Genomic DNA, 22,841 nt, shown 5'->3' on the forward strand with positions numbered 1-22,841 from the left:
TCAGCAGAGCCACAGAACAATCGCCTCCACACAACACTGCATTGATGCAATAATTCATGCAAAAGGATCCCCAGCCATGTGTTGGATACCACTTACTGTTACTTACATGAATACTTTTTGACAGTCAGACATACACTTAAAAACACATACATTACACTACATTGTTTTTATGTTAAATTATTACTTGGAAAACACATTTTGGTTTTCATTGACTCTAAGCCATCCTCTTTAAAATTACAGTAACATATGTCAAGTTTTGAATATGTACAGTACATAACACATATAACATTAGGATTTAATTAATACAATAAATTACCTCCTCATAGACATTCAAACCTATTGTGATGCACCAGTCTACTGTGAAGATATGTAAATAAATAAATAAATAATCCTATTGATACAGTTGACAAACATGTTGCCCGTCTATGGAGAGCGAGCAAATACAGAGAGAGGCAGAGAAAAGGTTGCGACAGAAAGGATCCAACGCACTGGGAAAGCTGTTGCTGCAGGAGCCACGTTGTTGTTATCCATCACGTCTGTCCTTCCAGGAGAAGTCGTGTCTACACGATCATTGTGCAACATATGAGCAGACTTGTCGAACCCAAATCTTAGTGCAACAGGCAGACCGATTTTTACCGCGGGTGGACACGTATACACATTTTTTTTAGCCGAAGGTCCTCCGGAGAAACAACAGGTAAGTTGATAGGTGTAAATTGAATTCTCTGGATTGCCAGTGTGGTATATGTTTGTGGGGGGAAATGATTAGGTCACTTGCGTTTGACTAGTTGTCCTTGATTATCCAGAGCGCGCATCGCTGTCTAAATAACTTGCAGAGACGCAATTAATCACAGTTCCAGTTAAACCCAGAGGGTGTGTCTGCCGCTGGCGCTCGTTGCGAGAGAGAGAGAAAGAGAAAAAAAGAACCGCACGAAAACACGGGTGGCGGCGTGATTAAATTGATTTTCTATGATTGCGATACAGATGCGTGCGTCTTTAATGTTAAATATCAGGTAGTGGTATATAATAACTGTTATCACATGGCTTTGCAGAAAAGGAAACACCAGCTTAGAGACGGGAGATGTCTTTGTTTTCTGATACAGGAGATGATCCACAGGTTGCATTGATGCGCAGTCGACTCCCATTGGAAGGGAAGGTGGGGATATTTTCACCTCAGTGTAATAATATTGTCGTTACTAAAGGTTGCTTTTGGCTGGGTTAATACATGATAGATTTAAAGGTTAGCGATGACTTTATATTGTCAACATGAATTCTCAGTCACCGTAGACATGTGCGTTTCTGAAGGCATTTAGGATTTGACAAATTCCAACCCTGCACTTTTGGCTTTAAAGCTGTGAACCACACCCCTTATTCCTGTTTATAAACGTACGCTGGCTGCTTAATTGTCCCTACATGTGTTTTGAAATGAGGCCATCGTCGCGGACCCCTTTCTCGTGCAGGCGATATTTCTTATTGGATACTGTGGAACGACGCACATTGTTGTCATGGCGATTTAACATTTTTTTATGATGATGATGGCGGATATAAGGGGGCAGGATATTTGCACACATGGTTTATGGAGACCAGTGTGACCCGTTTACTTGCCCTACATTCAGAAAGACAGAAAGGAAGGAACGAAGGAAGAGGAAGGAAAGAAGGAAGGAGGGAGGGGTGGGAGGAAAGAATGAAAGAAAGCATTCTTAAATGATGGCTTGATTTTAATTAAATGTCCAAGTGGTCAACCAGGATAATCCGTGATATGACATCATATCAAAAACAGCTGTGATACTTTGTCCACTGTATGTGACCTTTTTGTTTCTTCTGAAAAATACAAAACTGTAGAAATGTATTTCTGTGCAGCAAACCTTAAATATGTCTGAAAGTGTAACATTTACCCAACCTCATTGTTCATATTTATTGGTCATATTTGAACCCTGACTTTATTTCCTCCTTCTTGCATTTTTATGCTTTGTGCATTGTGACTTCAGTGCAACAGACTGCCTCTCCACAGTCCTCTCCTCAGACAGCGTCTGCCCTGTATGCCCTTCACTGAACCCCCTAAACAGACTGTTTTTTTCCCCCTCGGGTGTCCTTCTTGTCTCCTACCTTGACTGTCTCTCCACCTGCTCTCTCCTGTGTCCCTGTGTTGTAAAAAAAAAAAAAAAAAAACACTCTCCATCTGTTGTGCTAATGTTTCTCCCTCTTTTTCTTGCTCCTTTCTTCTTTTCTCTGAGGTAAAACTGTGACTCTGGAAATAAAGTAGAATAAAATCAAATAGAATAGAGTGGAAAATGTCTTTATTTGTCCCTCATTTGGGGGGATAGAATAAATCAAGATACATATATCTTAGATAAACACTAATTACAAAAAGGGGTAATAAGGAAAATAAATATATTCAATGGTGTAAAAATCTAGCTTTAAATTCACAAGTAAATTCTGCCAGTTTTGTTTGTCTGATACAAACTGGTTGGTGTCTGCCAGACCAGCACCTTAAAACTTAATGTTTTCAGATCATGATCATTTGTAGCTAAATTCATTGAACAAATTGTTTATGTGAAAAGACAGACAAAAGTCTGAATCCAGCAGTTTTCACATCATATTGTATTAAGAAAAAAAGAAGTTTTTTGGCCCTGTGTGAAGAAAGTAATTGCCCTCCAAACCTAATAATTGGCTTCATCCTCCTTGAAAGATACTACTCTCAAACATTTGTAATACCCGTGGGTGAATAGCTTTACATTGCTGTAGAGGCATTTTTGCTGACTTTATTTGCAGAATTGTTACATTGGTACATAGTTTTAGCACCTGGATCAGATTCATGACTGGACTTTGACTAGGCCGTTCCAAAACCTTCAAAACCCATTCAGAGGTGGAATTGCTGGTGTACTTTGAGTCATTGTGATGCTGCGTAACCCAAGTGCACTTCGGTTTAAGGTCACAAAATCACGGCTAAATATTTTCCTTCAGGATTTTTCTGGTGTAGAGCTGAATTCATGGTTCCATCAATCAGGCAAGTCACCCAAGTCCTGAACAAACATAGCACAAGACTATCACACAGCCACCATCATGTTTAACTAATCATCTTCATTCTAAATTGCAGTCTCTGTAAAGATCAGAGGAAAAGGACCCAGAATTCAGCCAGACCAGCAGAGGTTTCTTTTTAAAAAAAAGCTCTTTAATCACCAACTCAAAAAACAGGGGCAAAATCCAAACAGACTGTTGAACAAAAAGATGGCACAAAAAACAAACAGATGAGCAGGGCAGACAAGGCAGGAACAGACAGGACGGAGTGGCTCAGGTTTCTGGAGAAGCAGGGGTCAAAAATCCAAAAAGCAAACCAACATACAGAATTTGCAGGAGGAGACTCACCCATACTCAACAGGACAACCTGGCACTGATGTCTGGTCTCAGCAGTTTATATGGAGGTGGAATCAGGTGAAACCGGTGAGAGGTGATTGCAGCAGGGGTGGAGTTAGGCAGGTGTGCCGAGTAAGTAATTAGACCAGACATCAGTGCTGAGGCTCAAAACAGGAACAGATCAAAAATTCAAACCTAAACTAAGAAGCATCTGAAGACATAACTAAAACAGTAAACACAAACCTAAACAAGAATCCAGACTAGACAGAACTCAAAATATTACAGTCTCATGTTATCCTGGTTGTATTAGGAGGCAAACCTTCCTAAAAATCCCACTTTTGTTTCATCAGTCCACAGAAAAGTTTACAAAATGTCCTCTTTTTTTTTAGCAAGTGTGCAATGGGGTTCTGTGTTCTTTTTGGGCAGTTGTCTTAGCATTGTACCTCTCCCATGGATGCCATTTTGCCTAGCCTGGCCACCCAGACTCAGCTTGCTTTGCTATACAGCGAACTGACTAACTAACTTCAGCCGTATCAACGAGAGGCAAAAGTTTGTCTGGCTGGCCAGGCTACATTTTGCCCATTCTCTTTCTTGTTGTTGAGTCATGGACATAATCTTGATTTGACATAATTGAGACCTGCAGGCCTTTAGATGTTATGAGTCATTGATGCGGTCTTGTAGTAAATATGGATTGGCTGGGCACTTCTCGTAAGGTTTACCACCGTTCCGCATTTTCATCTTTTGTGGATAATGGCTCTCATTGTTCATGTTTTTTTTTTGATTAGACTTTAGGTGTTGTTGTTCTTGTAGCCTGCTTCATATTGTCAGACAGGTTTTTTACGTAAACAATTTCTGAATGGTGCTACGCAGGCAACAATCAGGCCAGGGTGCGGTTAGTAAACTTAGACTCAGCATTCCAAAAATGGGGTTAATCACAGGTAATTTGTGATTTAATGAGGAGAGCAATTACTTTTTTCACATAGTGCCAGGATGAGTTCACTTTTTTCCATTGAAAATTTATAATCAACATTAGAAAAATGAAGTTTTATATTGAGTTTGGTGGGTTTCGCATAACATAAAATGTGTTTGATGATCTGAAATAAATAACTGTGACAGAAAAATGCAAAAAATTAATAAATCTGTGAGGAATAAGATTCATTTTCACACTACTGTATGTTGTGTGTAAGTATAAGAACACAAGAAAGTTAACAAGAACAAAATGTTTACCGCCTTGTCGAATAAATACATAAGCATGATGCTGCTCTAATATGTTTATGTTTGTTTATGTGGCATGTTGGGAGCAGTGCTGGGTATGGATTCTGATTAAACAAGCAGTGAGCGTCATCTCAACCTATTGGCAGTGCTAGGTGTCCAACCCAACACATTTTTATCAGACAATCATGGTTCTGACACACAGGCTTATTACAGCATTCATCCTCACACAAAGTCAGTAAGGTTTATTCTTTCTGAGCATTTAAAAAAGAACCGACAACAATGGTTATAAGATCAGGAACTCAGAAGCAAAATAAATGCAAACAAAAAAATTTAAAATAATAAAGGAAAAATCTAAGTTCAAACAAATAACTGCAAAGATGAAATAATTGAATATCTCAAGATTAAAAATAATGTTAAAGAAAGATGCGTTTTCTCCATTCTCCATTATTCTGGAGAAACATAGCATTCATTATTGTACATTTTAGTTAAATTTTGGCCCAATAACTGAATTTGATTGAGCCACGACCATGCTTTAGATATCAAAGAAACAAACACTTTGGATTAGGGTAATATCAAGGTAGGAGGCACAGTTTTCATTTTTGCAGCAAGAGGAGGATTCTCACATCAGGACAGAGATCTGTATGTGAGGGATCCAATCTTTATATTAGACAACACATGCTAAAGAAGGAATCTAAAAAGTTATCATGATGATTGAAATGTAGCCACAATTGATTGGTTGGATGCAGTCTGCAGAAACACAGAAGGGTGCATCAGCGTTAGGATTTATCTAGTCAGTATAAATGAGCATCTCCTAGACTGAGTCTGACTGACTCCTTGATCTTGTTCTCTGACAGTCTTTCCTGTTTCTGTCGAATATTTTGAACTTGCACAAGTGGCCACTTACCCTAAATAGATCCAGTGATGTCTGTTAAATAAATAACCGCTTTAAATGGGAAGACAGACATGAGAGCGTCACAGCCATTTTCATCCTCCTCGTTTGGCTCCATCCTTTCCCTCAATATTCATGCCATCCACTTTCCTGTTGAAAGCTCCCCCCAAGGGAATTTAACTTACATTTTTAGCAGCACAGCTTTTTGACAAACAAATAAAATAAATCAAGTGCCCTCGACTAGGAGATATAACAAACATTTTCACAGATCCTATGAAGGACAATATCAGAACAATCTTTCTACACATTGTTGTATAAAAACTGTCACGAACCAGAGACAGAGGGACCCAGTATTCAACCAGACAAGCAGAGGTTAGGTAAAAAGATAAATTTATTAACAAAATGCAAAAACCAAAACGGGCATCAAGCCAAGAATGGGGAGACTGCATCCAATAACCAAAAATAACAAAAAGCAGTCACAGACAAAACTATATACAAAAACAGGGGACAGGCTGACTCAGATATCCAGAGGCAAATAGGGTCAGATCAATGGGCAAACAGATAACATCGAAAGCTGGACTAGACTCACCACCTGGCACAGTAAAAACAATGATGTGGCAGATTGCAGGGGCAGAGGCAGGTATAAGTAGGGGAGGGAACAGGTGAATGGAGTGAAACTAGTTACTGGCATCTGTGGAGCTAATCAGGAACAGGGAAGTGACTAGAAGTAAACTGAAGCTGATACGATGGTGACTGGAGAAGGGGAGTGACAGGGTGGTGACTAAGAGGTGAAAGAATGCTGGCAGGTGAACTGAATTAATACAGAAGTGATCGGAGCAGGCCAAGTGAACTGATAACATAAAACAAAATCAAAACCCAAACTATGACATAAACCAAAACTAAGACAGAACCTAAAACAAATAAAAGAAATAAAACCTGAGGCAGGGGAGTGAACTAACTGATCAAAAACTAACACCGCCGAAACAAAGCCCAGATCCTGACATAAACAGCAGCACCAACATTTTTCAGTCTCCACTGCAAAATTGGGTTTATTGGTCAAATATATGAACTAGAAACTGTTTACAACAAGCAAATAAAACAAGAACAATTTAAATAGCATAAGAAGGCTAATATTACATGTGCTTTCTCCAAATTAAACCAAAAAATGTAACTTTTAATGAAGTCTCAAAATGAGTATAAAAATCATTCAACCTCTCCTGAATAACAATTTTTAGTGGTTGGTAGAGCCCCCTTGAGCTTCTATAACCTTGCAAATGTGATACATAGCCAGACCTTATTCCTTATTTATCTTAGACCACTCTACACTGAGGAAATGGCCTCCAGTTCACTAATATTCTTGCATTTGCATGCTGCAATCGACATTTTCAACTCCTAGAGATTTTCAATAGAGTTAATTCAGGTGACTATGATGGAACTCCTCCAGAGTTATTCTGATCCCTGACCAGAAAGGTTTCAGTGTCGATTTATCACTTCACTTAAAACATATTTGCTTTATATGTAGCGATAAGCATTTATCATTTGACTTTCTGTGGAAACTAAAACCTCAGTGCCCGCTGCCAACATTTCTTGGGGCGGTTCTTTTGGAGTGAGTCAAGGATCTTTGACCACGTTCTTCCCAAGAATAAATTAATAATAAATAATTTTATTCTGCCACCAGGTGGCATAGCCAGCGTTCCTTCATCTTTAAACTTTAAATCTTTAACGATCAATGCTTCCAGGTATACAGTCCACAGACATCCAAGGTCTTTGCCATCTTGCTGTATTTCCTTTTATCTCAAGCATTCATGATGCATATAATGAAGCTCTAGGTTGGTGGCGTCAGGCGTGTCTGAGACCAAACTGATCAGAAAATGTGGGATCTAATGGGCAATTTTCTTCAGGGGCTTCATAAGTTTGAGAAGACAGTAGTCATTGGAAGTAGGATTTTGTGCTAAATAAAAAAAGTAATATTAGTTTTATTTATCTTTTTAAACAATTCTTGTGCAATTTATTTATCACAACCTGATTTATAGAGCACACTGAATAATGTTTGGTGAAACTGTAAATATTACTGTATATATTGAGTGATTTTCTGTAAACTAGCATCACTTGATGCTTAGAAAGGGATCAGACAGGTCTCTTAGATTAAATTATCTATCTATCTATCTATCTATCTATCTATCTATCTATCTATCTATCTGTCTGTCTGTCTGTCTGTCTGTCTGTCTGTCTGTCTGTCTGTCTGTCTGTCTGTCTGTCTTTCTGTCACTCTAAGAATTTACTCTTTGAAAATAAATTTGTCATTGCATGAAAACAAAATCATGCAAACTGCGTCTGAAATGCCCCTTTATGACCCTGGATTCCAGTAATTCTAGAAGCCCTATCATATGACTGTCAGCAGATGGGACACGATGAACATGTTATGAATGGAACAGAAGAACCTAGTTTTCGAGGCGACAAACAGTTTATTAAAGGAAAACCGGAAGCGACCGACGTCTGCGCTAGCAGCTGGAACCTCCGGTCCTTATGTCCAGTGTTGGTCCGGGGACGGGAGGAGATTCCAGCTGGCGAGCGGCCCGCCAGACGCGGCACGATGTGAAGTCTCGGGAGTCCGTGTAGCAGAGTCGAAGATTGGTGGACAGGCAGAAGGTCGGAACCGTGAAACACAAAGCAAACAGGATAATCCAAAGGGTTAATCCAACGCCGAGGTCGGGGACGTAGTCGAGGGTCGGAACCAGGAGGTCAGAGAGCCGGTGAAGTGCCAAAGGATAATCCAGGTCGCAATCAGGTCACAGTTCAGGGTTCGGTACACGGTCGGGCAAGGAACAGGCAGATACTCAGGTCGGTCGGGTGTCTAAAGACAAGTCGGGTACACGGATCAGGTGGGGTTAGGCTAACTCAGAGGTCGGAGGACAGAACAGGTCACGATCAGGTAGTCAGGAAACAGAATGCTGAAATAAGTCGATCAAAGTTGATGAAATAAACTGGCACTGTTGTCTGGTCTTAGAGCTGGTTATATACCAGTGGAAGCAGGTGGAACAGATCTGTGGTAATGAGAAATAGGCGGAGCTAGGCAGGTGTATGATAGAGATTTAAGTCCAGACTACAGTGCCGAAATCATGACAGAACATCTGAATTTACAAAGAATCAAAGTGGTCAATTTACACAATGACTTCTACACAGAACCCTTTAAAAATCTGTCCCAAAAAGTAATCTGCATCTTAAAAAAAAGTGGACTATTCATACAGAATTGTCCTGCTTGACCTGTCCTAACTTCTTCTCTCATTGGCCAAAGTGTCCAATGAGTGTGAAAACTGGGGAAAACAAGGATAAGGATTCAGAAAACAAAAAGCAAAGATCCATCCGATATCTGTGTAGTTTTGTCAAAATACGGACAATTAGGATACAAATGTATATATAGAGAGTGTATCTATTGCAACAGGAAAGGACGATGATAAAGGCGAACCAGACAAACTGACTGAGGGAAATAATGTAATAGCACTGGAGGAAAACAGAACATTTAATATCTTTAAAAAAGGACTGACTAAAATTTAATAAAGGCATCTGAAATATCGCTAGAATTCCCCCACTAATGACATACAAATAAAACCAAAGGAATGTTACAAATTACATGTTTGAATTGAACGTAAACTACGTACAGTTTCGGTACGGCTGTCGGTTATCAAATACACTTTGGAAACAAAATGTCACTCTAAAGATACAGTATTTAAACATGACACACATGCCTTCAGAAGCAATACCGATATCACAATACCACATCAGATCGTTCTGATCTGCTTTAGACAGCGAAAGACTGTGTCTTATTAGTGGAGTCCAACTTTGATTAAAAAAATCACAGACTATTTGTAACTCTTATCTTATGAATACTGTGGTATAAACATATGTGGTGCAGATACAAAGAAGGTTCCCTACATTTTATTAGAATAAATTATTTTCTTCTGTGCACTTCATTCAATTTATAACATAAAACCTGGGATAAAACAGCATACATCATTGTCACTTTAAATAAAGGTAACTAAAGTAAAGCATACAATAGCTATTGCTTTTTTTCTTCCCTAAAACGTGTTACATGAAGTTGATTTACATTCCTGTTGTGGATGCCTTTAGTCATATAGAATATCTTAGTTCTCTCTTCCTTGTTTGACACATTATTTTAGAGATGTTCTGCTGGCTTGTAAACTATACCCAATACAGTATATAAAAGGCTGACACATCTGTGTACATGAACAGCAATGCGATGTTTGATGTGTCAGCTAATGCGATAATGGGACTCGGTAAGGGCAAGCGGCTAAATGGATCTAAATGAACCTGCAGTCAGTCAAATGCTGAGGGTTGCAGCCTGTTTCCCCTTTTATAACAAGGTTAGCAGGAGCTTTATATTAAACCTTCAGGATCCTGAACAATAAACTGCGAAGTCCTGTTAGGCGTGCCTTTAGATAGACGTTAGGACAGTGTAGTTACAGCAGATGCAGGGGCTGGTTCAATTGGACCGATTTGTTAGACAGGTTAGACATGAATGAGGATGGTTGATTCTGAGCACATTCGGCGGGAAATGAGTACTCTGAGAAGCCTACATGAAAATAGGTCAAGGTTATGTGACGTCCACTGGGAGGATAGCTTCCTGTCTGCGTGGCTCCAAACATAGATAATTACTCAAGGTAAAAACTGCAGGATTTTGAACATCAGTCAACCTCCAGAGGGTAGGAGAGAGCCAGTGATGTTGGATTTAGTCCCAGTAGCACACAAACTTTGGTGTATGCGGTAGACGTCAGTGTAGTGCACATAAAAAAAAACAAGTTTTTTCAAGAGATAGGTCTAGTTTTACATGTGTTGTAGTGGTGTTTTACCTCTCTCACTGGAGTTTCTTACTGTTTCGTCCCTTGTCTATTTCTTACTCTGTTTCAGCAGTTACCATGGAAACAGTTTTGCTCTTCCTCTCTTCACTCCTGTTGTGTGTAGCTGGTAAGTGCTCCCCTGCTCACCGAAAAACAAACGCACCCGCACATTCACACACCGTCCTTAAGAAAGCGCTGTCGGAGAAGACAGAGACGCTTTGGGAAAAGGAAAGCCAGTTTGGGCGTGATGTTTGGCAAAATATCCATTACCACTTAAAGGCTTTATGTGTCTATCGTACAGACTGACTCAGTCGCTCAGTGTGTGAGGTCTCCCTAAAATATAACTAAATATGAAACAGTAATTTTCTGCATAGAGATATAACCTGTCTGATTTTAAGACACTGTTGTAGGTAAATAAATAGACAGTAACTAACGTTCCTTTTTGGTGACGTTGACTTCATTCTTGCTCTAATCTCCTCCTTTTATCTGTGCTTTTCAGCTAAAGCAGACATCAGTGAAAAAGGTAGGTGCCCTACATTCACCCACTAATAGGGTTAAACATCAACATTTGGTTTTTAGATCAGCCCCGTAGGGACCTGTGCACAAGAGTAAACAGTAGTAAAAGTAAATGCCAAATTAATTACATATTATTTCCAGAGTTTTTCTTAAATGTTTGAACTGTTTTTCATCACTAGTTCTTGTGACTTTCTGATGCTGTCTAAGCTTTTTTTTTGGACTTGTGCAGATTTTTTAAACTAGTTATAACTGGATTTTAAATAAAATAAAAGTTAAGTTTAAGTTCAGCAGAAGTTGAAAAATACTACTTAGGAATAACTTCATTAGAACATTTTCAAGCTCACACACCAGTTTGAAGAATGTGCTCTATACTGCCAAAATTTATATTTATTCCCCTGTTTTGCTTTCTAACATTACAGCCACACGTGTAAATGTAAGTTATTAGGATTTTAGGATGTAGGGCAAAAAAACAAAACAACCCTAGTATATATAGTTATGTTAATAATTTGGTCAGGTAAATATAAGCAAACACAGGGGCAAGACTGGCTAAGCTACTGCTTCTCCCTGTCGTCTTTCAGACACTTTTTTGGGGTTTATTACAGATCATTTGGTTATTTTCTGTTAGGTACTTTTTATTAATGCTTTATGTGTACTAAGCTTGTTTATTGTAATTGTTTAAAATGGAAAAAAAGACAGAGAAGTAAAGAAAGAAATTTCAGAATTTTAAAGAGGAAGTTAATGATACATATTTTTCAAAGTAATCATAAAATTATTTAAAAAATAAAAAGATAATGATAATGATGTGACTATCATTTGTATTTTGCCCATTTACACTGATACCCCTAACTAAAATGCAATGCAATTGATTCACTTCATAGGTCATGCTGTCCAGCTGTGTGTAAAATACAGCTGTTCTATGAAGGCCATAGTGGTTTATTAGAGAACATTAGTGAATAAACATCACCATAAAAACCAGGGAACACACCTTATAGGTCAGAGATAAAGGTGTGCAAAAGTTTAAAATAGGGTAAGGTTATACAAAAACATCCCAAGCTATGAACGTCTCACTGAGCACTGTTCAATCTATTACCAAAAAATTGGGGGGAAAAAAAGTGTCACATCTGGAAAGCCTCCAAACTGGCAGATGGGTCATAGTAGCTCTTGACAGGCTACAGACATCCACAGCTTGGTGGAAGAATCTATAGAAATAACCATTAATGAAATGTTCAATAACTCTTGCCTTGGAGAGAGAAATAAACTGGGGTGTTAGAGTACAGCAGGGTTGCCATCAAAAGCACATAAATATGTTAAAATGGCCCAGGGAAAGCTTTGACCTAAAGCAAATTGTGAATCTTTTAAACCGATGTTCACATGCACTTTCCATCCAGTCTGACTGAGTTTAAGCAATTTAGCAAATTCTAACTGGCAAAAGATTCAGTCTTTTGATGTAGAAAGCTAAACATGTAATTGCAGTGTAGGGTCGTTCTAAAAAACTGTTGACTCATGGAGACTGAACACAAATGCACTCCACAACATTTTAGATTTTTATTTGAAATAAATAAAATCATGCGTCCTTTTCCATCCACTTAACCATTATGCTATGATTTGTGTTTCAAGTTTCTGGTTGTAATGTGACAAAAATATAAAAAGGTTCATTGGTTAAGAATGAACATTTTACGCTCTTATGTAAAAACAATGTTACAAGCTTCCAGTTCTGAATTGGATCGACACAGTTTTTACTGCTACATTTGCCACCTTATCCACATTTACTGCATACTGTATATATTTTTTAGATGGGACAATATATATATATATATATATATATATATATATATATATATATATATATATATATATATATATATATATATATATATAATATTATTATTATTTTTATTTTTTTTTCAAATTGAAGGGAACAGATAAACCTAAGTAGTAGTATGCTAACAGGTAACATTTAAACATCTAGAATAGGTCTATGGGCTACACAAAACATGTTCATTGCATTTCTCTCTGATAATAAAATTTTACCTCTCCAGTTTTTCCTATTTTGAGCTCCTTTCAGAAAGAGCTGTTTCTATGTAATGCAAATAAGCTGTAGCAGGTTACATACTCAATGTTTACACTCGCACATGCCCATACACGTGAAGATGGCTGCCAGCAGATGCACAACGCTACAGCCCTACATCTTTGACCCTGAGTCAGATCCAGAAGCAGAGAAGCCTCCTGCTAAACCAGCAAGGACAAGCCCAGTCAAAACAAAAATAATTTATTCACACATATCATAATATCACATGACTGTTCCCCGTCGGTGGTGACAAGCTCGTGCTCTGCTGTTTCATTTCTTGTTTATTAAAGGCAGCCACAACCAGGCCCTCCTTCAACAGCAAGACCAGCTACCATACCAGCTGTTGTTATGCGCAACATGCTTACTCGCACTGACTACTCAGTTACCGTTATAACACTCTACAACAGCATGTCATCATTCATCAAACGCTAAAATTGGGAAAATGTCCATGCACAGTTCTTGCCATGGACAGGGTGTCCAAAATAGGGACTTTCCCCAGAAATCAGGGTTATCTGGTCAACCTAGGCTATCAGTAGCATTAGTGCAGGTGAAGATTCTCAGTCATCCAGGTCATGATCATTCCAAAGTAAAAAATCAAAACAACTGGATTTTTTCCGAAGTTTGAAGACGTTTTGCTTCCCATGCAGAAAGCTTTCTCAGTTCAAGATGTCTGGAGTAGTGTGGAGTTCCAAGCTTTATATTATTATTGCCCAAAAAGGAATTGTCATGGCTTAGATAACATGCAAATTAAACCGAAACAGATCCGCCCCTTAGCAATGGAGCGCCGTTAGGGTCATCGTTGGCCTGGCTTACAGGGGAGATGTTGTGATCACCTGCATGGAGGTGAGGATTGAGGTGAGAAATTGGGAGGAATCAAATCCATTGCTGTTGTAGGTTTTTGAAAGTTGAAACCTCAGTCCTCCTCCTCTATAACAGCAGTAGTGTTAGCTTGTGGTAAATGAAAAGTTATGTTCATGCCAGACAACACAGCAAAACACACAAGACAATTAAATACTAACAGGTCCGTCATCTGCAAATTTCCCATGAACAGTAGGGACAGAACTTTCCTTCTGTAGAAGTCTTTCGGTAAATCCTGCACTGTCAGTGGTTTTCAAAATACTCTTTGTGAAGTGATTCACACAAACCACAATTTTCTTTGGCAATGTGGCAGGGACATTGTCATCAAAAATAAAATGTTCTTCTTGACTGGGAGAATGTCCACAGACAACAACAAAACATTTGCCGGGAAAACCAGCTGACGAAAACTGAAGTGGGAGGAATTTCACTTTTTTGCTCAGATTGTGTTGCTTTAGGTGAGAATCCTCTACCTGAAGTTCTGGCAAATACTGTGATTTTGTAGCAATTGAGTAGCAACTTTTGTCAAAATCCTGAAAAAAATGATAAGCAATTAAACATTCAAGTTTAAATGGGAAAACTTAGCATGTTTTTGCCACTGCAAAGTGGCCTCAAAGTTTTGAGTTATACTGAATAGAGAAAAACTGAGGTCTGCCTCAGTTTCCAGTCTGATGCTGTAATTTGCTTTTTTGGCTGAACCATAGTTGAGAAGCCACATTTACAGAGATAGGTAGTGCTGAATGGTAGGAGCTCAAATGACAAGAAAATAATTCTCATTTTTCACAATGCTGCACCAAATCTGGGAGGATGGCTCCAATAATTTGGGTTCACATGATAGCCCCACCAGCTGACTGTCTTTGTTGTCTAGCAATGTGGTGATTCCAAAGACATGGGGAATCCAATCATCATCATCCCGTTGTTTTATTGCGTTTAGCAGCTGAGTTTCCCAAAGCTATTCCCAAAGCTATTGCACAATTAAAATAAACTGCTATTTCTTCTAGGGGGTAAAACAACTGGTGTGAACTTGCATTACAGGACCCCAACTCTAAGTAATACGAATAGACTTTTTTTTCCTTGCCATTTTTTTGCCCACACAAAGGCCAACATCCCACTTAAAAGTGGGTCTGCAACCAACATTTGGATTGTGTCACATAATTTGTGAAAGACTGCTCTAAGAGACTGACTGGAGACTTAATTTCAAAAGCAACAAACACGTTTCCTGGTGCATACTAAGCCTAAGACTTAGAGGTAGAGTAGAGAATAAATGGGGATAACTCTAAAGATCTTTGGCAGGAGTTCAGGGTGGTTTTCTGAGGAAGCTGGATAAGCCTGGACCTCCTTAGGTAATAAGACACTATCATTTACGGTGGTGAAAGGGGTTTGTGGAGGGTGTGAGGAACATATACCATGATGGCGTGTATTACTAGGACTGGTGTACTAGTGGCCTTTCACCCAACATTCTGTTATTTTCTGATTTCACTATATTATGAATGAGTTGCTTTGCTCTTCAAAATATCCAACGTTTTTTTTTTTTTTTCATTTCACAATATACTATATACTAATTTGGTTGAAGAATTTTTTTTTTTTAAATGGCAGTTGTTTGAAGTATCATGAAAATACATTTACATCTATTTAAAGAGGACATATAATGTCCCCTTTAAACAGATGATGATAATTATTATTATGAGGATGATGATGACTGCGATTTTCTAGCCCTTGAATACATTTTGTTGTTTACTTGGAGTCTGTAGGAGGGCAGCAAATGTTAATGTAGTCTGTCCAGGAGCTGCATAGATATATTTATATTCTGTGTGGTTCATATTTTTCAAGCCGTTCAGTTTTCTCTCTTTTTTTATGACTTTTTTGAACAACAGCGTCACAGTATATGCTGCAGAACTGCTAAACAAGGTCATGGGCTTCTGGCCTACCAATTTTCATTTGTTTGCCATTTTGTAGTCCAATCTCAAGAATGCAGAGGCTACTAGTGAATAAGTGAAAATGTTTTGGTGTTGAGCATATTGAGCTACACAATTCATTACACAGTCACCAGGCATACTACAAAAGATGGCCGAACAGGGCGGACACTCAGTAATGCTCCGTGACCTGGACAGGGGGGGTGTGAAGTGCCTCCTTTGCATTTAAAGACACAGTGTCAAAATTAATTGTTGTTTTCAGACACACTTCAGCACAAGGGCAAAAGAGAGGCTGTGGGGCAACAATAAGGAGGAATTCAGACCAGAGCATTGCAGTTCCACTTTATATAAACTACAACTGAATGATTTCAATGTGAAAAGGAAGGCATTTAAAAGCATGCTATGTCATCTTTACGATGTAATTGCGCAGCATATAAACCCAAAGGGAGACTGCACATTTCCATTTTTCAAGCTTTTTCTGTGTTTTATTCTTTCACAGAGGAGAGTCCAGTAGATGAAAATCCATTTATTTATGGTAAGTTTAAAGCAGAGATCTTACAAATGGTGGATGGCCAGAGTAAGTTTCAGACATTAATAGGTAATAAATGTCCTTGTATGGTGTGTAAACAACTGCATTCCTTCTCTTCAGACTATGAGAGTTTGAGAATTGGGGGACTGGCATTTGCTGTGGTGCTGTTTATGCTGGGCATCCTTCTAATCCTCAGTAAGCATATTTCTGCTAATAATCCTACTAGCACTTCTTTACATAAAAAAGCTATTTTTAACCCTAATAATGTTAAGGATGTGTCAGTTAAATGTTATATGACTTGCTTGCTGTTCGGGTAATAATTTTCTTCTGTTTGTAGGTCGGCGATGCCGCTGTGGTGGAAAACAGAAGCCCAGGTAGGCCTGATATGCTTTTCAGCCAAAGAAATGGAGAAGACATGGTTGTGACAGGCCTTTAATGTTTTGGTTACATAACATGGTTTGGTTACGCTGACAACCTGCGGATTCTCTCCACAGAGCCCCCGGAGTCGAGGAAGCTCAAGAGGAAAACGTTGTTGTCTCCAAGGGTAAGATGAATAGCTAAATACATAAATTAATTTGAGTGACCAAAGCACACTTAACAAATTATGTGTGTTTTAAATGACCTCCAACCTTTTTCTAAAGGAATAAATTGCCTGTTTAAGTTTCAATATATTGTATCAGCTGTTATATGTTAAACTATATTAAAATAAGTTAGTAACAAGTATCCTAACCAGTCTTATAATGTATCAAGAGTCATCTATAATGATTTCTGAAGGATAAATTTACCTAAAACAGGCAAAAGGTCCTTCACACATTTAAAGAAACAACGAGGAGGCTCTGCATTTTTTATCAAAATTAATTTTATTCTCTTACATCCATCCATCCATCCATCCATCCATCCATCCATCCATCCATCCATCCATCCATCCATCCATCCATCCATCCATCCATCCATCCATCCATCCATCCATCCATCCATCCATCCATCCATCCATCCATCCATCCATCCAGAGATTTGGTTGTGGCGGCAACAGGTCTGTGAAGGAGACCCACAAATCCCTCTGCACTCTACAGCTCATTCATTTTGATCCTATGGTGTAGACAGACCAAAAGGGATGTATATAAGCAGTCCCTCTTTGGAGATCTGATGCTTACCCAGGGTCTTCTCTAAGTTGGACTTGCCTTGAAAACCTCCAAACAAAAGTGCCTAGACGACACCCTAATGAAATGGCTGAACCACCTCAGCTGACTCCTCGACATAGAATATAACGTAATGTGCGGAATCATGGGAACCCGACATTCTAGCCGGACACAGTGGCTGCGTTTTAAAATGTTTATGTCAAAAACAGAAGAAAGTGGCAGGAGATACAGGCAGGTAGGAATGACCGGAGACAGCAGAGACAGACTTGACCAGACGATGCCGATGAGTCCCCAGTGAGGGCAGAGCGAGACAGAGAATCTCCAGGAACAATCTGAAGCAGGCGGCATTCACAAGCACTAGTGAACCAAACCAGTGAGGGCAGGGCTAGAACACATCCACAGGATCAGCAGGCTGAGTGACACAAACATTGGGGAAAGCAAATAAAGGCAGTTAGAAGAAAAGAGACATTCTGGCACTGACTGATCGAGAGACACAGGTATATCTGGGCGGAGTCACAGGTGAATTGCCTTGAAGCTGATTACAAGCAGCAGGTGTAGCTGATTATGATGAGTGAGTGGCGACTGAGAGGAGTGCGGAGAATAAAATGGAGCAGCAAAGTCCATTACCCCCCAAAACACAAACAACAGGCCCAAACCATGATATAGAATCAAAAATCTTTTAATGTCACCATGTGCTACCATGGTGAAATTTCCTTTGAGGCAGACACCGGCTTAGGATGTACACGGATAACATGACACACAGACACAACAGCCTTAGTATTTACAGGACTTTTGTTTTATACGTTAAAGTTTGAATTATAGTCCAAGAAGTGTGATATCCCTTTGCAAACAATATGAACCGCTATGATGCCACATAAATCAATTCCTTCTTCAACAAATTTGAAGAAATGAAGCAAGTGAAGCAATGAAGAATAGAATAGAACAGTGTTAATTCATCCCACACTTATATATATATATATATATATATATATATATATATATATATATATATATCCATCATACTTTTGGTCATGATTCATCGTATGACCAGAGATGAGGGGCAGAATTCAGACTGATCCATAAATGGAGAGCTTTGCTTTTTGACTTAGCTCTTTCTGCACCACAACAGACCAGAGCAGCACGACATTTCTTCAGATGTGGCTCCCATCCATCCATCTCACGCACTGTTCTATCACCGTAGATTCTTAGATGACCGATACTTGTGCCTGTTTTGGTGACCTTGATGGTTCTCTAGCTTTGTGAAAAACATGTAAAGGTCTGCTTAGTGAAATGAAGCTAGTCAAGAAATAGCCTTAATTGTTTAATGTAATAGCTATTGGATGCTTTTCTTCAATTACTGCTTGTTTCTTATCCTTTTCAAGTTTTGTACTTTTTGGGTCAAAATCTCCTCTCAGCACTCCCGTCTGGGTCAAACCATCTTTCGGCAAATAAGTATTTCAGGTTGTTACAACATATAGACTCATTCAATCCGGTCTCTAAATCCTTAGTAAGGCTTACGTTGAAATAAGGTATTCCCACAAAGCAGCAGGACCCACGAGGCTGCGCTGGATTTATTTGAGGATTTCAAAGAAAAAGTGGCTGCAAACAAATGGATGCAACATTTTTCCATTTTTGTCTGCAACATATTTATCACATTCCTTGAAGTTATGGACTACTTTATATCTCTTACACCATAAATTATATTGTGTGTGGTAGCTGTAGCATCATAAAGTGTGAGCAAGTTAATCTTTTACTTATGCTTAAACTAAAACCCATTTTTCTTACCCATTTCAGATGCAGCGACAGCCAAAGAGACTCCAGCAGAGAACTGACGTAACAGGAACACCCAGCGAAAGAAAAAACAACGATAATAATAAAGGATTTGTGGATTATTCTTATTAGTTGCAAGGGAGGGTCAGGACAGGGTGTATATGTTTAAAAATGTAACATGTAAATAGATCTTTTGCCAAATGTTCATTTTTTGTGAGTAGTCCTTCAGTGCTCTTGTCGACTGCTGTGCCTTTTCTGTGACTGTCTCTCACTGCAGTTTGTTGTGGCATCTTTGGCACAAGTTTGTCTTATAAGTCCTGGAGACATTTTTCAGTGTTGTGCGTTTTGCTGTTTTGTCGTTCTTCTGTTGATTGACTTTAGGTTATAGGATTTGTGGATCTGTATCTTGTTCTGTTAGCCATCCTGAGAAAATTACCTGCTTAAATATGGTATTTAAATACACATACTCTACATATGACATATTATGTCAAAAATCTTAGGTTTATGTTTGTGATTGAATGGTTAGGCCTGTTTGGGTGCACATGTTTACAGGGCTGGATTTAGGAGGATGCGGGCCACAGGGCTAGGGCCAGCTTCAGGTTTCTTTCAGACCTCTAAAAAGCTCCTCGTCAATTTCCTAAAAATGTGGGATGTTAAAATTACTGGTTTGTACTGAATCAGAAACACAGGCATGGCCATTAGTGAAAGATTGGTTGTCTGTTATTGGCCACTGGCATTATTTTGCCAGTGGTGAGTTTGTGCTTGGGAAGAGAACTGGAGTGTGCCCAAAAATAAACATTGTTTTTAAACTGAAGGTTAAAACTTAAGTTAACAAGCCAATTAGTCCAAGTCAGTTTAAATCACATTCGTGAGAAATTATTTCTGCAACTTATGTTATTTTATTTTTTGTATGTGGCTTGAATACAAAGTGAATGTTTGCTTTTTTTATATTTTGCATTTGTTTCATTTTATAATTCACACACACTGACTGATCGAGAGAGGCAGGAATACTGTTTTGCTGTTATAACTGTCATCATTTTAACCTTTAAGCTTGGTTTTGATTGGGGAACGTCGCTACTTTTGTATTGTCCTATTTATGAGCAGTTATAAAGAGACGTCAGTATCATTTTCCAATGTTTAATCTCTATAATAATTATTATATTGCAAATCATAACATCCTTACTCATCCTAATTTATTATATTGCATGATATTAAATATTATTGTATCTGATTTAGCCAAATGAAGACATAGTGAATCGTGTTGAATCGTAATTAAGAGGAGACTGAAAAAGTACTGAACGTTTTTTTGTTGCTGTCCCTTTGATTTAATAGATTGTTTGTAGTATTTCGAGATACGTATCATATCAGCAGCAAAGCAGAGAACTCCAACGATACAAAAGACGTGTTAATCCATACAAAATATGACCCAAAATGCCATTATAGTTATGCCAGGCCTGTATGCGTTGATGTGACGTAGTCACTGAGATAGCGTAAAAACATCAGAGGTGTGGAGCAGTGCGTTTGACGCTTCCTGTTTTTATTTATGTTATGCTTGGGGTTAATTGTTACGTTTATTTTCACTAAATCACCTTTTTCAAGTTGTTGCCTACCGGTTATGATAAAAATCCAGCAAATGCCTTACAGTTATATTGACTAAGGGAACACATATAATCCAGTGTTAGCTTCCCCAGGCTACCGCCCTGGTCCCCCTTTTCCAAAGTCAGGCCCTGTATGTTTATTGTTAGTGTGCATAGTTGTGAATACATGACACGTGCTTTGCTTGTGTATCTCTACGTGTAGAAGTGACGAGCCTTATACGAGACAATCTCAACTGCCACAGCTCTCTTGACGTGATTTGCAGGTATCTACACGGGCTCCTCCACTGTAGTGTGTTTTTTTTTTTTTTTTTTTTTTTTTTTACTACCCAAAGTGGAGAGAGCTCACACATCAGCTGTGTCACTGCCTTTCTTCTCCACATATCTACTGCACTGCTGCGTCACTGGCTCCGCCAGGATTAACCAGTCTCCAGCAGGCTGTGATTAGCTTCCCCTACACTCACGGTCGCTAGTGCTGCAAGCTCTTTGAAGCAGGGGAAGCTTTCTTTTCCCTCTGTAATTTTGGTTTGCTCTGTCATGGTTTTACCATACATTCTCTGAATGACAATAAGAGAGTGGGTGTTCTGTTTGAGAGGGTTTACCTAAAAGCTATCTTATATATGTGCCAGTCTATATTAAAAGTAGCTTAATGTAAGCTATGTAAAAGAGTGGGAACAGACTGCTGTACAACTAATGCCGTGTTAATTTTCTGCATAAAACCTTGTTGTGTAGCAACCTGTTGTGTTTTTGGCATAAATTAATAAAAGTGTGTTCAAACACAGCTTTCTTTTGTTGGTTTTTGTTCTATAAAATCTCTTTTTAGGAGAGTGTTTAAGCTTGAATACCTGTCAATACCTAGATGACGGTGGTTCTCCATCAATGTCAGTCAAGGTTGTGTTGCTGTTAAAACTTTGAAGCAACGTGTTGAAATGTCCATTGAAACCTCCTGCTTTTCTCTGCTATGATTCCAAAGGTTGGCACTTCCCTTCTTTATCTGCACTAAGTTTATGAGACTGTAAATATGTAACTGAGCGGCTGCACTGAAATATGGTGGAACTGTGGAAAAACTGTGTGTGTGTGTGTGTGTGTGTGTGTGTGTGTGTGTGTGTGTGTGTGTGTGTGTGTGTGTGTGTGTGTGAGAGGGGGCGGAACTCTGAGATTGGAAGATGGGATGCAGACAGGACGTCCCACACCTGCAAGCAAACACTCAGACAGGTAACACAGAAGCTTCAGCTGCTCAGGTGAGTTTTTGCATCTTTTTTAAAGCATATTTCTTAAATTAATCATGCTTGTCAAAAAAAAAAAAAAGATCTCAAATCTGTTCTTATGGTGCTCAAATGTTACTGTACATTATAGCCTTGTTAAACGGGTCCAGTCTCTACATAGTTATTAATGACGTAGATGTAATATTTTAATAGTTTGCTCATGGATTTGAAACAGCAATTTCCCCAAACCAGAGAGCTCTATTCATTATATAAGTTAAAAGGTGGATTTAGATGACATTTAAGACACAAACCTGAGTTTAAAACAAAAGTCAATTTCCCTGTCTTTAGAAGACAACTTTGCAGTGCATCTCTGCTGTACTTCTTTGTTTTAGTCACTTTGGATCAGTTCTGCACTCTAAGGCACAGCCAGTCCTCCGTACTCCATCTATAACCTTTAGCTGACTGCTCAAGGTTCAAGGTTAATGAATATTGGAGCTATAATGCATTAATGAGTAACCCCCCCTCCCCTTGGTGTATGTCCTTAAGCTCACTGTTGGATGGAAAAGGCCAGGACACATAACACATATAGCAGTGGAGTCCATAATTCAGTGAGGCGTGTTTTAAATAAAAGCAGCGACGGCCAAGGAAGCTGTTAGTCTGTTAATCTTTGGGAGTTAATGATTAAAGGTCAAAACTTGTAACTTGAATGAAAAAGGTTTAATGTGCGTGTAGTTCAAGGGTAATGGCAGAGGGAATGGTGAGAAAGGGATCAATAACACCATTAGCCTCTTTAAGTTCTTAGCAAAGATCAAGGCAGTCATACTGTTGCCACATCGGGCAACTTAATGAGGCAATTTGTCAGAACACACTCCGTATAGAGTTTCCATGCCTTTCACCGAACCTTCATCTACATTAAATAAGCTGAAATTAGTGAACTTCA

The 22,841-nt window shown here is 38.8% G+C and overlaps 1 protein-coding gene across 4 annotated transcripts; it reads left to right on the plus strand.

The window, feature by feature from the left end:
* Nucleotides 1-423: 423 nt before the first annotated feature.
* fxyd6 (FXYD domain containing ion transport regulator 6) lies at nt 424-21,477 on the plus strand. Of its 4 annotated transcripts, none has more exons than XM_036149817.1 (9): nt 424-694; nt 8,177-8,296; nt 10,385-10,438; nt 10,811-10,834; nt 16,163-16,198; nt 16,313-16,387; nt 16,530-16,566; nt 16,687-16,736; nt 19,126-21,477. In XM_036149817.1, the coding sequence occupies exons 3-9, from the start codon at nt 10,390-10,392 to the stop codon at nt 19,161-19,163; spliced, it is 309 nt and encodes a 102-aa protein (XP_036005710.1). In that variant the 5' UTR covers nt 424-694; nt 8,177-8,296; nt 10,385-10,389; the 3' UTR covers nt 19,164-21,477. The 4 variants fall into 4 exon arrangements, with proteins under 4 accessions (XP_036005710.1, XP_036005711.1, XP_036005709.1 ...); XM_036149815.1 differs by having other exon boundaries at nt 426-694; nt 10,382-10,438; XM_036149818.1 differs by lacking the exon at nt 8,177-8,296.
* The last annotated feature ends 1,364 nt before the right edge of the window (nt 21,478-22,841 follow it).

Source organism: Fundulus heteroclitus, chromosome 18, assembly GCF_011125445.2.
Source record: "Fundulus heteroclitus isolate FHET01 chromosome 18, MU-UCD_Fhet_4.1, whole genome shotgun sequence".
NCBI classification, from domain to species: domain Eukaryota; kingdom Metazoa; phylum Chordata; class Actinopteri; order Cyprinodontiformes; family Fundulidae; genus Fundulus; species Fundulus heteroclitus.

What these genes read in the sequence shown, in the direction of transcription:
- fxyd6 (XM_036149817.1), top strand. Translation starts at nt 10,390, where the DNA reads ATGGAAACAGTTTTGCTCTTCCTCTCTTCACTCCTGTTGTGTGTAGCT. An exon ending in ACTCCTGTTGTGTGTAGCTG is followed by an intron (nt 10,439 to 10,810) that starts GTAAGTGCTCCC and finishes TGTGCTTTTCAG; the next exon opens with CTAAAGCAGACATCAGTGAA. An exon ending in GGGCATCCTTCTAATCCTCA is followed by an intron (nt 16,388 to 16,529) that starts GTAAGCATATTT and finishes TTCTGTTTGTAG; the next exon opens with GTCGGCGATGCCGCTGTGGT.